The sequence below is a fragment of the Pimephales promelas genome, chromosome 15, assembly GCF_988280905.1.
Source record: "Pimephales promelas chromosome 15, fPimPro1.hap1.1, whole genome shotgun sequence".
Lineage (NCBI taxonomy): Eukaryota > Metazoa > Chordata > Actinopteri > Cypriniformes > Leuciscidae > Pimephales > Pimephales promelas.
This window is the reverse complement of record NC_142783.1, coordinates 154315-171827: the sequence shown is the minus strand read 5'-3', so window position 1 is coordinate 171827 and position 17513 is coordinate 154315. Positions and strand designations below refer to the sequence as shown.

General features: G+C 40.9%; 1 protein-coding gene across 1 annotated transcript in view; it reads left to right on the top strand.

Moving 5' to 3' along the window:
• The first annotated feature begins 10 nt into the window (after window positions 1–10).
• Window positions 11–17513, top strand: part of LOC148973430 (uncharacterized) — a 44765-nt gene continuing 27262 nt past the window's right edge. Inside the window, exon 1 of the mRNA XM_089120209.1 lies at window positions 11–1620. Coding sequence (XP_088976335.1) covers window positions 11–1620 — 1610 coding nt within the window. The remainder of the gene's footprint in view (window positions 1621–17513) is intronic.

The window sequence follows — 17513 nt, the reverse complement described above, 5'->3', positions numbered from 1 at the left end:
AAGAACAACAATGTCTGACACATCTACAACAACTTTGGCATCCACAAGCAACCCTCCAACATCCACAACTGTAGCACCAATGTCGAAAACTAATGTTGGAATAACAACTATGTCTGACACAACAACAATTGTTGGTGAAACAACATCAACAACTTTGGCATCCACAAGCAACCCTCCAACATCCACAACTGTAGCACCAATGTCGAAAACTAATGTTGGAACAACAACTATGTCTGACACAACAACAATTGTTGGTGAAACAACATCAACAACTTTGGCATCCACAAGCAACCCTCCAACATCCACAACTGTAGCACCAATGTCGAAAACTAATGTTGGAACAACAACTATGTCTGACACAACAACAATTGTTGGTGAAACAACATTAACAACTTTGGCATCCACAAGCAACCCTCCAACATCCTCAACTGTAGCACCAATGTCGAAAACTAATGTTGGAACAACAACTATGTCTGACACAACAACAATTGTTGGTGAAACAACATCAACAACTTTGGCATCCACAAGCAACCCTCCAACATCCACAACTGTAGCACCAATGTCGAAAACTAATGTTGGAAGAACAACAATGTCTGACACATCTACAACAACTTTGGCATCCACAAGCAACCCTCCAACATCCACAACTGTAGCACCAATGTCGAAAACTAATGTTGGAATAACAACTATGTCTGACACAACAACAATTGTTGGTGAAACAACATCAACAACTTTGGCATCCACAAGCAACCCTCCAACATCCACAACTGTAGCACCAATGTCGAAAACTAATGTTGGAACAACAACTATGTCTGACACAACAACAATTGTTGGTGAAACAACATCAACAACTTTGGCATCCACAAGCAACCCTCCAACATCCACAACTGTAGCACCAATGTCGAAAACTAATGTTGGAACAACAACTATGTCTGACACAACAACAATTGTTGGTGAAACAACATTAACAACTTTGGCATCCACAAGCAACCCTCCAACATCCTCAACTGTAGCACCAATGTCGAAAACTAATGTTGGAAGAACAACTATGTCTGACACAACAACAATTGTTGGTGAAACAACATTAACAACTTTGGCATCCACAAGCAACCCTCCAACATCCACAACTGTAGCACCAATGTCGAAAACTAATGTTGGAAGAACAACAATGTCTGACACAACAACAATTGTTGGTGAAACAACATTAACAACTTTGGCATCCACAAGCAACCCTCCAACATCCACAACTGTAGCACCAATGTCGAAAACTAATGTTGGAAGAACAACTATGTCTGACACAACAACAATTGTTGGTGAAACAACATTAACAACTTTGGCATCCACAAGCAACCCTCCAACATCCACAACTGTAGCACCAATGTCGAAAACTAATGTTGGAAGAACAACTATGTCTGACACAACAACAATTGTTGGTGAAACAACATCAACAACTTTGGCATCCACAAGCAACCCTCCAACATCCACAACTGTAGCACCAATGTCGAAAACTAATGTTGGAACAACAACTATGTCTGACACAACAACAATTGTTGGTGAAACAACGTCAAAAACTTTGGCATCCACAAGTAACCCTCCAACATCCACAACTGTAGCACCAATGTCGAAAACTACTGTTGGAAGAACAACTATGTCTGACACAACAACAATTGTTGGTGAAACAACATCAACAACTTTGGCATCCACAAGCAACCCTCCAACATCCACAACTGTAGCACCAATGTCGAAAACTAATGTTGGAAGAACAACTATGTCTGACACAACAACAATTGTTGGTGAAACAACATCAACAACTTTGGCATCCACAAGCAACCCTCCAACATCCACAACTGTAGCACCAATGTCGAAAACTAATGTTGGAACAACAACTATGTCTGACTCAACAACAATTGTTGGTGAAACAACGTCAAAAACTTTGGCATCCACAAGTAACCCTCCAACATCCACAACTGTAGCACCAATGTCGAAAACTAATGTTGGAAGAACAACAATGTCTGACACAACAACAACAACTTTGGCATCCACAAGCAACCCTCCAACATCCACAACTGTAGCACCAATGTCGAAAACTAATGTTGGAACAACAACTATGTCTGACACAACAACAATTGTTGGTGAAACAACGTCAAAAACTTTGGCATCCACAAGTAACCCTCCAACATCCACAACTGTAGCACCAATGTCGAAAACTACTGTTGGAAGAACAACTATGTCTGACACAACAACAATTGTTGGTGAAACAACATCAACAACTTTGGCATCCACAAGCAACCCTCCAACATCCACAACTGTAGCACCAATGTCGAAAACTAATGTTGGAAGAACAACTATGTCTGACACAACAACAATTGTTGGTGAAACAACATCAACAACTTTGGCATCCACAAGCAACCCTCCAACATCCACAACTGTAGCACCAATGTCGAAAACTAATGTTGGAACAACAACTATGTCTGACTCAACAACAATTGTTGGTGAAACAACGTCAAAAACTTTGGCATCCACAAGTAACCCTCCAACATCCACAACTGTAGCACCAATGTCGAAAACTAATGTTGGAAGAACAACAATGTCTGACACAACAACAACAACTTTGGCATCCACAAGCAACCCTCCAACATCCACAACTGTAGCACCAATGTCGAAAACTAATGTTGGAAGAACAACAATGTCTGACACAACAACAATTGTTGGTGAAACAACATCAACAACTTTGGCATCCACAAGCAACCCTCCAACATCCACAACTGTAGCACCAATGTCGAAAACTAATGTTGGAACAACAACTATGTCTGACACAACAACAATTGTTGGTGAAACAACATCAACAACTTTGGCATCCACAAGCAACCCTCCAACATCCACAACTGTAGCACCAATGTCGAAAACTAATGTTGGAACAACAACTATGTCTGACACAACAACAATTGTTGGTGAAACAACATCAACAACTTTGGCATCCACAAGCAACCCTCCAACATCCACAACTGTAGCACCAATGTCGAAAACTAATGTTGGAACAACAACTATGTCTGACACAACAACAACAACTTTGGCATCCACAAGCAACCCTCCAACATCCACAACTGTAGCACCAATGTCGAAAACTAATGTTGGAAGAACAACAATGTCTGACACAACAACAACAACTTTGGCATCCACAAGCAACCCTCCAACATCCACAACTGTAGCACCAATGTCGAAAACTAATGTTGGAAGAACAACTATGTCTGACACAACAACAATTGTTGGTGAAACAACATCAACAACTTTGGCATCCACAAGCAACCCTCCAACATCCACAACTGTAGCACCAATGTCGAAAACTAATGTTGGAAGAACAACTATGTCTGACACAACAACAATTGTTGGTGAAACAACATCAACAACTTTGGCATCCACAAGCAACCCTCCAACATCCACAACTGTAGCACCAATGTCGAAAACTAATGTTGGAATAACAACTATGTCTGACACAACAACAATTGTTGGTGAAACAACATCAACAACTTTGGCATCCACAAGCAACCCTCCAACATCCACAACTGTAGCACCAATGTCGAAAACTAATGTTGGAATAACAACTATGTCTGACACAACAACAATTGTTGGTGAAACAACATCAACAACTTTGGCATCCACAAGCAACCCTCCAACATCCACAACTGTAGCACCAATGTCGAAAACTAATGTTGGAAGAACAACTATGTCTGACACAACAACAATTGTTGGTGAAACAACTTTAACAACTTTGGCATCCACAAGTAACCCTCCAACATCCACAACTGTAGCACCAATGTCGAAAACTAATGTTGGAAGAACAACTATGTCTGACACAACAACAATTGTTGGTGAAACAACATTAACAACTTTGGCATCCACAAGCAACCCTCCAACATCCACAACTGTAGCACCAATGTCGAAAACTAATGTTGGAAGAACAACTATGTCTGACACAACAACAATTGTTGGTGAAACAACATTAACAACTTTGGCATCCACAAGCAACCCTCCAACATCCACAACTGTAGCACCAATGTCGAAAACTAATGTTGGAACAACAACTATGTCTGACACAACAACAATTGTTGGTGAAACAACATCAACAAATTTGGCATCCACAAGCAACCCTCCAACATCCACAACTGTAGCACCAATGTCGAAAACTAATGTTGGAACAACAACTATGTCTGACACAACAACAATTGTTGGTGAAACAACATCAACAACTTTGGCATCCACAAGCAACCCTCCAACATCCACAACTGTAGCACCAATGTCGAAAACTAATGTTGGAAGAACAACTATGTCTGACACAACAACAATTGTTGGTGAAACAACATCAACAAATTTGGCATCCACAAGCAACCCTCCAACATCCACAACTGTAGCACCAATGTCGACAACTGATGCTGGAACAACAACTATGTCTGACACAACAACAATTGTTGGTGAAACAACATTAACAACTTTGGCATCCACAAGCAACCCTCCAACATCCACAACTGTAGCACCAATGTCGAAAACTAATGTTGGAAGAACAACTATGTCTGACACAACAACAATTGTTGGTGAAACAACTTTAACAACTTTGGCATCCACAAGTAACCCTCCAACATCCACAACTGTAGCACCAATGTCGAAAACTAATGTTGGAAGAACAACTATGTCTGACACAACAACAATTGTTGGTGAAACAACATTAACAACTTTGGCATCCACAAGCAACCCTCCAACATCCACAACTGTAGCACCAATGTCGAAAACTAATGTTGGAAGAACAACTATGTCTGACACAACAACAATTGTTGGTGAAACAACTTTAACAACTTTGGCATCCACAAGTAACCCTCCAACATCCACAACTGTAGCACCAATGTCGAAAACTAATGTTGGAAGAACAACTATGTCTGACACAACAACAATTGTTGGTGAAACAACATTAACAACTTTGGCATCCACAAGCAACCCTCCAACATCCACAACTGTAGCACCAATGTCGAAAACTAATGTTGGAAGAACAACTATGTCTGACACAACAACAATTGTTGGTGAAACAACATTAACAACTTTGGCATCCACAAGTAACCCTCCAACATCCACAACTGTAGCACCAATGTCGAAAACTAATGTTGGAACAACAACTATGTCTGACACAACAACAATTGTTGGTGAAACAACATCAACAAATTTGGCATCCACAAGCAACCCTCCAACATCCACAACTGTAGCACCAATGTCGAAAACTAATGTTGGAAGAACAACTATGTCTGACACAACAACAATTGTTGGTGAAACAACTTTAACAACTTTGGCATCCACAAGTAACCCTCCAACATCCACAACTGTAGCACCAATGTCGAAAACTAATGTTGGAAGAACAACTATGTCTGACACAACAACAATTGTTGGTGAAACAACTTTAACAACTTTGGCATCCACAAGTAACCCTCCAACATCCACAACTGTAGCACCAATGTCGAAAACTAATGTTGGAAGAACAACTATGTCTGACACAACAACAATTGTTGGTGAAACAACATTAACAACTTTGGCATCCACAAGCAACCCTCCAACATCCACAACTGTAGCACCAATGTCGAAAACTAATGTTGGAAGAACAACTATGTCTGACACAACAACAATTGTTGGTGAAACAACATTAACAACTTTGGCATCCACAAGTAACCCTCCAACATCCACAACTGTAGCACCAATGTCGAAAACTAATGTTGGAACAACAACTATGTCTGACACAACAACAATTGTTGGTGAAACAACATCAACAAATTTGGCATCCACAAGCAACCCTCCAACATCCACAACTGTAGCACCAATGTCGAAAACTAATGTTGGAAGAACAACTATGTCTGACACAACAACAAATGTTGGTGAAACAATATCAACAACTTTGGCATCCACAAGCAACCCTCCAACATCCACAACTGTAGCACCAATGTCGAAAACTAATGTTGGAAGAACAACTATGTCTGACACAACAACAATTGTTGGTGAAACAACATCAACAAATTTGGCATCCACAAGCAACCCTCCAACATCCACAACTGTAGCACCAATGTCGAAAACTAATGTTGGAAGAACAACAATGTCTGACACAACAACAACAACTTTGGCATCCACAAGCAACCCTCCAACATCCACAACTGTAGCACCAATGTCGAAAACTAATGTTGGAAGAACAACAATGTCTGACACAACAACAACAACTTTGGCATCCACAAGCAACCCTCCAACATCCACAACTGTAGCACCAATGTCGAAAACTAATGTTGGAAGAACAACAATGTCTGACACAACAACAACAACTTTGGCATCCACAAGCAACCCTCCAACATCCACAACTGTAGCACCAATGTCGAAAACTAATGTTGGAAGAACAACTATGTCTGACACAACAACAATTGTTGGTGAAACAACATCAACAACTTTGGCATCCACAAGCAACCCTCCAACATCCACAACTGTAGCACCAATGTCGAAAACTAATGTTGGAACAACAACTATGTCTGACACAACAACAATTGTTGGTGAAACAACATCAACAACTTTGGCATCCACAAGCAACCCTCCAACATCCACAACTGTAGCACCAATGTCGAAAACTAATGTTGGAACAACAACTATGTCTGACACAACAACAATTGTTGGTGAAACAACATTAACAACTTTGGCATCCACAAGCAACCCTCCAACATCCACAACTGTAGCACCAATGTCGAAAACTAATGTTGGAAGAACAACTATGTCTGACACAACAACAATTGTTGGTGAAACAACATTAACAACTTTGGCATCCACAAGTAACCCTCCAACATCCACAACTGTAGCACCAATGTCGAAAACTAATGTTGGAAGAACAACAATGTCTGACACAACAACAACAACTTTGGCATCCACAAGCAACCCTCCAACATCCACAACTGTAGCACCAATGTCGAAAACTAATGTTGGAAGAACAACAATGTCTGACACAACAACAACAACTTTGGCATCCACAAGCAACCCTCCAACATCCACAACTGTAGCACCAATGTCGAAAAATAATGTTGGAAGAACAACTATGTCTGACACAACAACAATTGTTGGTGAAACAACATCAACAACTTTGGCATCCACAAGCAACCCTCCAACATCCACAACTGTAGCACCAATGTCGAAAACTAATGTTGGAACAACAACTATGTCTGACACAACAACAATTGTTGGTGAAACAACATCAACAACTTTGGCATCCACAAGCAACCCTCCAACATCCACAACTGTAGCACCAATGTCGAAAACTAATGTTGGAAGAACAACTATGTCTGACACAACAACAATTGTTGGTGAAACAACATCAACAAATTTGGCATCCACAAGCAACCCTCCAACATCCACAACTGTAGCACCAATGTCGAAAACTAATGTTGGAAGAACAACTATGTCTGACACAACAACAATTGTTGGTGAAACAACATCAACAACTTTGGCATCCACAAGCAACCCTCCAACATCCACAACTGTAGCACCAATGTCGAAAACTAATGTTGGAACAACAACTATGTCTGACACAACAACAATTGTTGGTGAAACAACATCAACAACTTTGGCATCCACAAGCAACCCTCCAACATCCACAACTGTAGCACCAATGTCGAAAACTAATGTTGGAAGAACAACTATGTCTGACACAACAACAATTGTTGGTGAAACAACATCAACAAATTTGGCATCCACAAGCAACCCTCCAACATCCACAACTGTAGCACCAATGTCGAAAACTAATGTTGGAACAACAACTATGTCTGACACAACAACAATTGTTGGTGAAACAACATTAACAACTTTGGCATCCACAAGCAACCCTCCAACATCCACAACTGTAGAACCAATGTCGAAAACTAATGTTGGAAGAACAACTATGTCTGACACAACAACAATTGTTGGTGAAACAACATTAACAACTTTGGCATCCACAAGCAACCCTCCAACATCCACAACTGTAGCACCAATGTCGAAAACTAATGTTGGAAGAACAACAATGTCTGACACAACATTAACAACTTTGGCATCCACAAGCAACCCTCCAACATCCACAACTGTAGCACCAATGTCGAAAACTAATGTTGGAAGAACAACTATGTCTGACACAACAACAATTGTTGGTGAAACAACATTAACAACTTTGGCATCCACAAGCAACCCCCCAACATCCACAACTGTAGCACCAATGTCGAAAACTAATGTTGGAACAACAACTATGTCTGACACAACAACAATTGTTGGTGAAACAACATTAACAACTTTGGCATCCACAAGCAACCCTCCAACATCCTCAACTGTAGCACCAATGTCGAAAACTAATGTTGGAAGAACAACTATGTCTGACACAACAACAATTGTTGGTGAAACAACATTAACAACTTTGGCATCCACAAGCAACCCTCCAACATCCACAACTGTAGCACCAATGTCGAAAACTAATGTTGGAACAACAACTATGTCTGACACAACAACAATTGTTGGTGAAACAACATTAACAACTTTGGCATCCACAAGCAACCCTCCAACATCCTCAACTGTAGCACCAATGTCGAAAACTAATGTTGGAAGAACAACTATGTCTGACACAACAACAATTGTTGGTGAAACAACATTAACAACTTTGGCATCCACAAGCAACCCTCCAACATCCACAACTGTAGCACCAATGTCGAAAACTAATGTTGGAAGAACAACTATGTCTGACACAACAACAATTGTTGGTGAAACAACATTAACAACTTTGGCATCCACAAGCAACCCTCCAACATCCACAACTGTAGCACCAATGTCGAAAACTAATGTTGGAAGAACAACAATGTCTGACACAACAACAATTGTTGGTGAAACAACATTAACAACTTTGGCATCCACAAGCAACCCTCCAACATCCACAACTGTAGCACCAATGTCGAAAACTAATGTTGGAAGAACAACTATGTCTGACACAACAACAATTGTTGGTGAAACAACATTAACAACTTTGGCATCCACAAGCAACCCTCCAACATCCACAACTGTAGCACCAATATCGAAAACTAATGTTGGAAGAACAACAATGTCTGACACAACAACAATTGTTGGTGAAACAACATTAACAACTTTGGCATCCACAAGCAACCCTCCAACATCCACAACTGTAGCACCAATGTCGAAAACTAATGTTGGAACAACAACTATGTCTGACACAACAACAATTGTTGGTGAAACAACATCAGCAAATTTGGCATCCACAAGCAACCCTCCAACATCCACAACTGTAGCACCAATGTCGAAAACTAATGTTGGAACAACAACTATGTCTGACACAACAACAATTGTTGGTGAAACAACATTAACAACTTTGGCATCCACAAGTAACCCTCCAACATCCACAACTGTAGCACCAATGTCGAAAACTAATGTTGGAAGAACAACTATGTCTGACACAACAACAATTGTTGGTGAAACAACATCAACAAATTTGGCATCCACAAGTAACCCTCCAACATCCACAACTGTAGCACCAATGTCGAAAACTAATGTTGGAACAACAACTATGTCTGACACAACAACAATTGTTGGTGAAACAACATCAACAAATTTGGCATCCACAAGCAACCCTCCAACATCCACAACTGTAGCACCAATGTCGAAAACTAATGTTGGAAGAACAACTATGTCTGACACAACAACAATTGTTGGTGAAACAACATTAACAACTTTGGCATCCACAAGTAACCCTCCAACATCCACAACTGTAGCACCAATGTCGAAAACTAATGTTGGAACAACAACTATGTCTGACACAACAACAATTGTTGGTGAAACAACATTAACAACTTTGGCATCCACAAGCAACCCTCCAACATCCACAACTGTAGCACCAATGTCGAAAACTAATGTTGGAAGAACAACTATGTCTGACACAACAACAATTGTTGGTGAAACAACATCAACAAATTTGGCATCCACAAGCAACCCTCCAACATCCACAACTGTAGCACCAATGTCGAAAACTAATGTTGGAACAACAACTATGTCTGACACAACAACAATTGTTGGTGAAACAACATTAACAACTTTGGCATCCACAAGCAACCCCCCAACATCCACAACTGTAGCACCAATGTCAAAAACTAATGTTGGAACAACAACTATGTCTGACACAACAACAATTGTTGGTGAAACAACATTAACAACTTTGGCATCCACAAGCAACCCTCCAACATCCACAACTGTACCACCAATGTCGAAAACTAATGTTGGAAGAACAACTATGTCTGACATAACAACAATTGTTGGTGAAACAACATCAACAAATTTGGCATCCACAAGCAACCCTCCAACATCCACAACTGTAGCACCAATGTCGAAAACTAATGTTGGAACAACAACTATGTCTGACACAACAACAATTGTTGGTGAAACAACATTAACAACTTTGGCATCCACAAGCAACCCTCCAACATCCACAACTGTAGCACCAATATCGAAAACTAATGTTGGAAGAACAACTATGTCTGACACAACAACAATTGTTGGTGAAACAACATCAACAAATTTGGCATCCACAAGCAACCCTCCAACATCCACAAGTGTAGCACCAATGTCGAAAACTAATGTTGGAACAACAACTATGTCTGACACAACAACAATTGTTGGTGAAACAACATTAACAACTTTGGCATCCACAAGCAACCCTCCAACATCCACAACTGTAGCACCAATGTCGAAAACTAATGTTGGAAGAACAACTATGTCTGACACAACAACAATTGTTGGTGAAACAACATCAACAACTTTGGCATCCACAAGCAACCCTCCAACATCCACAACTGTAGCACCAATGTCGAAAACTAATGTTGGAAGAACAACAATGTCTGACACAACAACAACAACTTTGGCATCCACAAGCAACTCTCCAACATCCACAACTGTAGCACCAATGTCGAAAACTAATGTTGGAAGAACAACTATGTCTGACACAACAACAATTGTTGGTGAAACAACATAAACAACTTTGGCATCCACAAGCAACCCTCCAACATCCACAACTGTAGCACCAATGTCGAAAACTAATGTTGGAACAACAACTATGTCTGACACAACAACAACAACTTTGGCATCCACAAGCAACCCTCCAACATCCACAACTGTAGCACCAATGTCGAAAACTAAAGTTGGAAGTACAACAATGTCTGACACAACAACAACAACTTTGGCATCCACAAGCAACCCTCCAACATCCACAACTGTAGCACCAATGTCGAAAACTAATGTTGGAAGAACAACTATGTCTGACACAACAACAGTTGTTGAAACAACATCAACAACTTTGGCATCCACAAGTAACCCTCCAACATCCACAACTGTAGCACCAATGTCGAAAACTAATGTTGGAAGAACAACTATGTCTGACACAACAACAATTGTTGGTGAAACAACATCAACAACTTTGGCATCCACAAGCAACCCTCCAACATCCACAACTGTAGCACCAATGTCGAAAACTAATGTTGGAACAACAACTATGTCTGACACAACAACAACAACTTTGGCATCCACAAGCAACCCTCCAACGTCCACAACTGTAGCACCAATGTCGAAAACTAATGTTGGAAGAACAACTATGTCTGACACAACAACAATTGTTGGTGAAACAACATCAACAACTTTGGCATCCACAAGTAACCCCCCAACATCCTCAACTTTAAAACCAAAGTCGACAACTGATGCTGGAAAAACAACTATTTTTGACACAACAACTTTGGCATCCACAAGTAACCCTCCAACATCCTCATTTGTAGCACCAACATCGATAACTGAGGCAGGAACAACAACGTCTGACACAACAACAGCAACTTTGGCATCCACAAGTAACCCCCCAACATCCTCAACAGTAGCACCAGAGTCGACAACTGATGCTGGAACAACAACTATGTCTGACACAAAACCAACTGTTGGTGAAACAACATCTACAACTTTGGCATCTACAAGTAACCCTCCAACATCGTCAACTGCAGCACCAAAGTCGACAACTGATGCTGGAACAAAAACTATGTCTGACACAACAACAACTGTTGGTGAAACAACATCAACAACTTTTGCATCTACAAGTAACCATCCAACATCCAAAGCCATAACAACAACGTCGACAACTGATGCTGGAACAACAACAATGTCTGACACAACATCAACAACTTTGGCATCCTCAAGTAACCCTCCAACATCCACAACTGTAGCACCAAAGTCGACAACTGATGCTGGAACAACAACTATGTCTGACACAACAAAAACTGTTGGTAAAACAACAACAACTCTGGCATCCACAAGTAACCCCCCAACATCCTCAACTGTAGCACCAAAGTCGACAACTGATGCTGGAACAACAACTATGTCTGACACAAAAACAACTGTTGGTGAAACAACATCAACAACTTTGGCATCCACAAGTAACCCTCCAACATCCAAAGCCGTAACAACAACGTCGACAACTGATGCTGGAACAACAACAATGTCTGACACAACATCAACAACTTTGGCATCCACAAGCAACCCTCCAACATCCACAACTGTAGCACCAATGTCGAAAACTAATGTTGGAAGAACAACTATGTCTGACACAACAACAATTGTTGGTGAAACAACATTAACAACTTTGGCATCCACAAGCAACCCTCCAACATCCACAACTGTAGCACCAATGTCGAAAACTAATGTTGGAAGAACAACTATGTCTGACACAACAACAATTGTTGGTGAAACAACATTAACAACTTTGGCATCCACAAGCAACCCTCCAACATCCACAACTGTAGCACCAATGTCGAAAACTAATGTTGGAAGAACAACTATGTCTGACACAACAACAATTGTTGGTGAAACAACATTAACAACTTTGGCATCCACAAGCAACCCTCCAACATCCACAACTGTAGCACCAATGTCGAAAACTAATGTTGGAAGAACAACTATGTCTGACACAACAACAATTGTTGGTGAAACAACATTAACAACTTTGGCATCCACAAGCAACCCCCCAACATCCACAACTGTAGCATCAATGTCGAAAACTAATGTTGGAACAACAACTATGTCTGACATAACAACAATTGTTGGTGAAACAACATTAACAACTTTGGCATCCACAAGCAACCCTCCAACATCCACAACTGTAGCACCAATGTCGAAAACTAATGTTGGAAGAACAACTATGTCTGACACAACAACAATTGTTGGTGAAACAACATCAACAAATTTGGCATCCACAAGCAACCCTCCAACATCCACAACTGTAGCACCAATGTCGAAAACTAATGTTGGAAGAACAACTATGTCTGACACAACAACAATTGTTGGTGAAACAACATCAACAAATTTGGCATCCACAAGTAACCCTCCAACATCCACAACTGTAGCACCAATGTCGAAAACTAATGTTGGAAGAACAACTATGTCTGACACAACAACAATTGTTGGTGAAACAACATCAACAAATTTGGCATCCACAAGTAACCCTCCAACATCCACAACTGTAGCACCAATGTCGAAAACTAATGTTGGAACAACAACTATGTCTGACACAACAACAATTGTTGGTGAAACAACATTAACAACTTTGGCATCCACAAGCAACCCTCCAACATCCACAACTGTAGCACCAATGTCGAAAACTAATGTTGGAACAACAACTGTGTCTGACACAACAACAATTGTTGGTGAAACAACATCAAAAACTTTGGCATCCACAAGCAACCCTCCAACATCCACAACTGTAGCACCAATGTCGAAAACTAATGTTGGAAGAACAACTATGTCTGACACAACAACAATTGTTGGTGAAACAACATTAACAACTTTGGCATCCACAAGCAACCCTCCAACATCCACAACTGTAGCACCAATGTCGAAAACTAATGTTGGAAGAACAACTATGTCTGACACAACAACAATTGTTGGTGAAACAACATCAACAACTTTGGCATCCACAAGCAACCCTCCAACATCCACAACTGTAGCACCAATGTCGAAAACTAATGTTGGAACAACAACTATGTCTGACACAACAACAATTGTTGGTAAAACAACAACAACAACTTTGGCATCCACAAGCAACCCTCCAACATCCACAACTGTAGCACCAATGTCGAAAACTAAAGTTGGAAGTACAACAATGTCTGACACAACAACAACAACTTTGGCATCCACAAGCAACCCTCCAACATCCACAACTGTAGCACCAATGTCGAAAACTAATGTTGGAAGAACAACTATGTCTGACACAACAACAGTTGTTGAAACAACATCAACAACTTTGGCATCCACAAGTAACCCCCCAACATCCACAACTGTAGCACCAATGTCGAAAACTAATGTTGGAAGAACAACTATGTCTGACACAACAACAATTGTTGGTGAAACAACATCAACAACTTTGGCATCCACAAGCAACCCTCCAACATCCACAACTGTAGCACCAAAGTCGACAACTGATGCTGGAACAACAACTATGTCTGACACAACAACAACAACTTTGGCATCCACAAGCAACCCTCCAACATCCACAACTGTAGCACCAATGTCGAAAACTAATGTTGGAACAACAACTATGTCTGACACAACAACAACAACTTTGGCATCCACAAGCAACCCTCCAACATCCACAACTGTAGCACCAATGTCGAAAACTAATGTTGGAAGAACAACTATGTCTGACACAACAACAATTGTTGGTGAAACAACATCAACAACTTTGGCATCCACAAGTAACCCCCCAACATCCTCAACTGCAGCACTAAAGTCGACAACTGATGCTGGAACAACAACTATGTCTGAAACAACAACAACAACTTTGGCATCCACAAGTAACCCCCCAACAACCTCAACTGCAGCACCAGAGTTGACAACTGATGCTGGAACAACAACTATGTCTGACACAACAACAACTGTTGGTGAAACAACATCAACAACTTTGGCATCTACAAGTAACCATCCAACATCCAAAGCCGTAACAACAACGTCGACAACTGATGCTGGAACAACAACTATGTCTGACACAACAACAACTGTTGGTGAAACAACATCAACAACTTTGGCATCCACAAGTAACCATCCAACAACAAAAGCCGTAACAACAAAGTCGACAACTGATGCTGGAACAACAACTGTGTCTGACACAACAACATCTGTTGGTGAAACAACATCAACAACTTTGGCATCCTCAAGTAACCCCCCAACATCCTCAACTTTAGCACCAAAGTCGACAACGGATGCTGGAACAACAACTATGTCTGACACAACAACAACTGTTGGTGAAACAACATCAACAACTTTGGCATCCACAAGTAACCCTCCAACATCCTCATCTGTAGCACCAACATCAACAACTGATGCTGGAACAACAACTATGTCTGACACAACAACAAATGTTGGTGGAACAACAACAACAACAACTTTGGCATCCACAAGTAACCCCCCAACAACCTCAACTTTAGCACCAGAGTCAACAACTGATGCTGGAACAACAACCATGTCTGACACAACAACAACTGTTGGTGAAACAACATCAACAACTTTGGCATCCACAAGTAACCCTCCAACATCCTCAACTGTAGCACCAACTTTGACAACTGATGCTGGAACAACAACTATGTCTGACACAACAACAACTGTTGGTGAAACAACATCTACAACTTTGGCATCTACAAGTAACCCTCCAACATCCACAACTGTAGTACCAAAGTCGAAAACTGATGCTGGAACAACAACTATGTCTGACACAATAACAAGTGTTGGTGAAACAACATCAACAACTTTGGCATCTACAAGTAACCCTCCAACATCCAAAGCCGTAACAACAATGTCGACAACTGATGCTGGAACAACAACTATGTCTGACACAATAACAACTGTTGGTGAAACAACATCAACAACTTTGGCATCCACAAGTAACCCTCCAACATCCTCATCTGTAGAACCAACATCGACAACTGATGCTGGAACAACAACTATGTCTGACACAACAACAACTGTTGGTGAAACAACAACAACAACAACAACGACAACTTTGGCATTCACAAGTAATCCCCCAACAACCTCAACTGTAGCACCAGAGTCAACAACTGATGCTGGAACAACAACAATGTCTGACACAACAACAACTTTGGCATCCACAAGTAACCCTCCAACATCCTCAACTGTAGCACCAACTTTGACAACTGATGCTGGAACAACAACTATGTCTGACACAACAACAACTGTTGGTGAAACAACATCAACAACTTTGGCATCTACAAGTAATCCTCCAACATCCAAAGCCGTAGCACCAAAGTCGACAACTGATGCTGGAACAACAACTATGTCTGACACAACAACAACTGTTGGTGAAACAACATCAACAACTTTGGCATCTACAAGTAACCCTCCAACATCCAAAGCCGTAACAACAACGTCGACAACAGATGCTGGAACAACAACAATTTATGACACAACAACTTTGGCATCCACAAGTAACCCCCCAACATCCTCAACTGTAGCACCAAAGTCGACAACTGATGCTGGAACAACAACTATGTCTGACACAACAACAACTGTTGGTGAAACAACATCTACAACTTTGGCATCTACAAGTAACCCTCCAACATCCAAAGCCGTAACAACAACGTCGACAACTGATGCTGGAACAACAACTATGTCTGACACAACAACAACTGTTGGTGAAACAATATCAACAACTTTGGCATCTACAAGTAACCCTCCAACATCCAAAGCTGTAACAACAACGTCGACAACTGATGCTGGAACAACAACTATGTCTGACACAACAACAACTGTTGGTGAAACAAGAACAACAACTTTGGCATCCACAAGTAACCCCCCAACATCCTCAACTGTAGCACCAACATCGACAACTGATGCTGGAAAAACAACTATGTCTGAAACAACAACAACTGTTGGTGAAACAACAACAACAACAACTTTGGCATCCACAAGTAACCCCCCAACATCCTCAACTGCAGCACCAAAGTCGACAACTGATGCTGGAACAAAAACAAATGTTGGTGAAACAACATCTACAACTTTGGCATCACAAAGTAACCCTCCAACATCCAAAGCCGTAACAACAACGTCGACAACTGATGCTGGAACAACAACAATTTATGACACAACAACAACTTTGGCATCCACAAGTAACCCCCCAACATCCTCAACTGTAGCACCAAAGTCGACAACTGATGCTGGAACAACAACTATGTCTGACACAACAACAACTGTTGTTGAAACAACATCAACAACTTTGGCATCAACAAGTAACCCCCCAACATCCTCAACTTTAGCACCAAAGTCGACAACTGATGCTGGAACAACAACAACTATGTCTGAAACAACAACAACTGTTGGTGAAACAACATCAACAACTTTGGCATCTACAAGTAACCATCCAACATCCAAAGCCGTAACAACAACGTCGA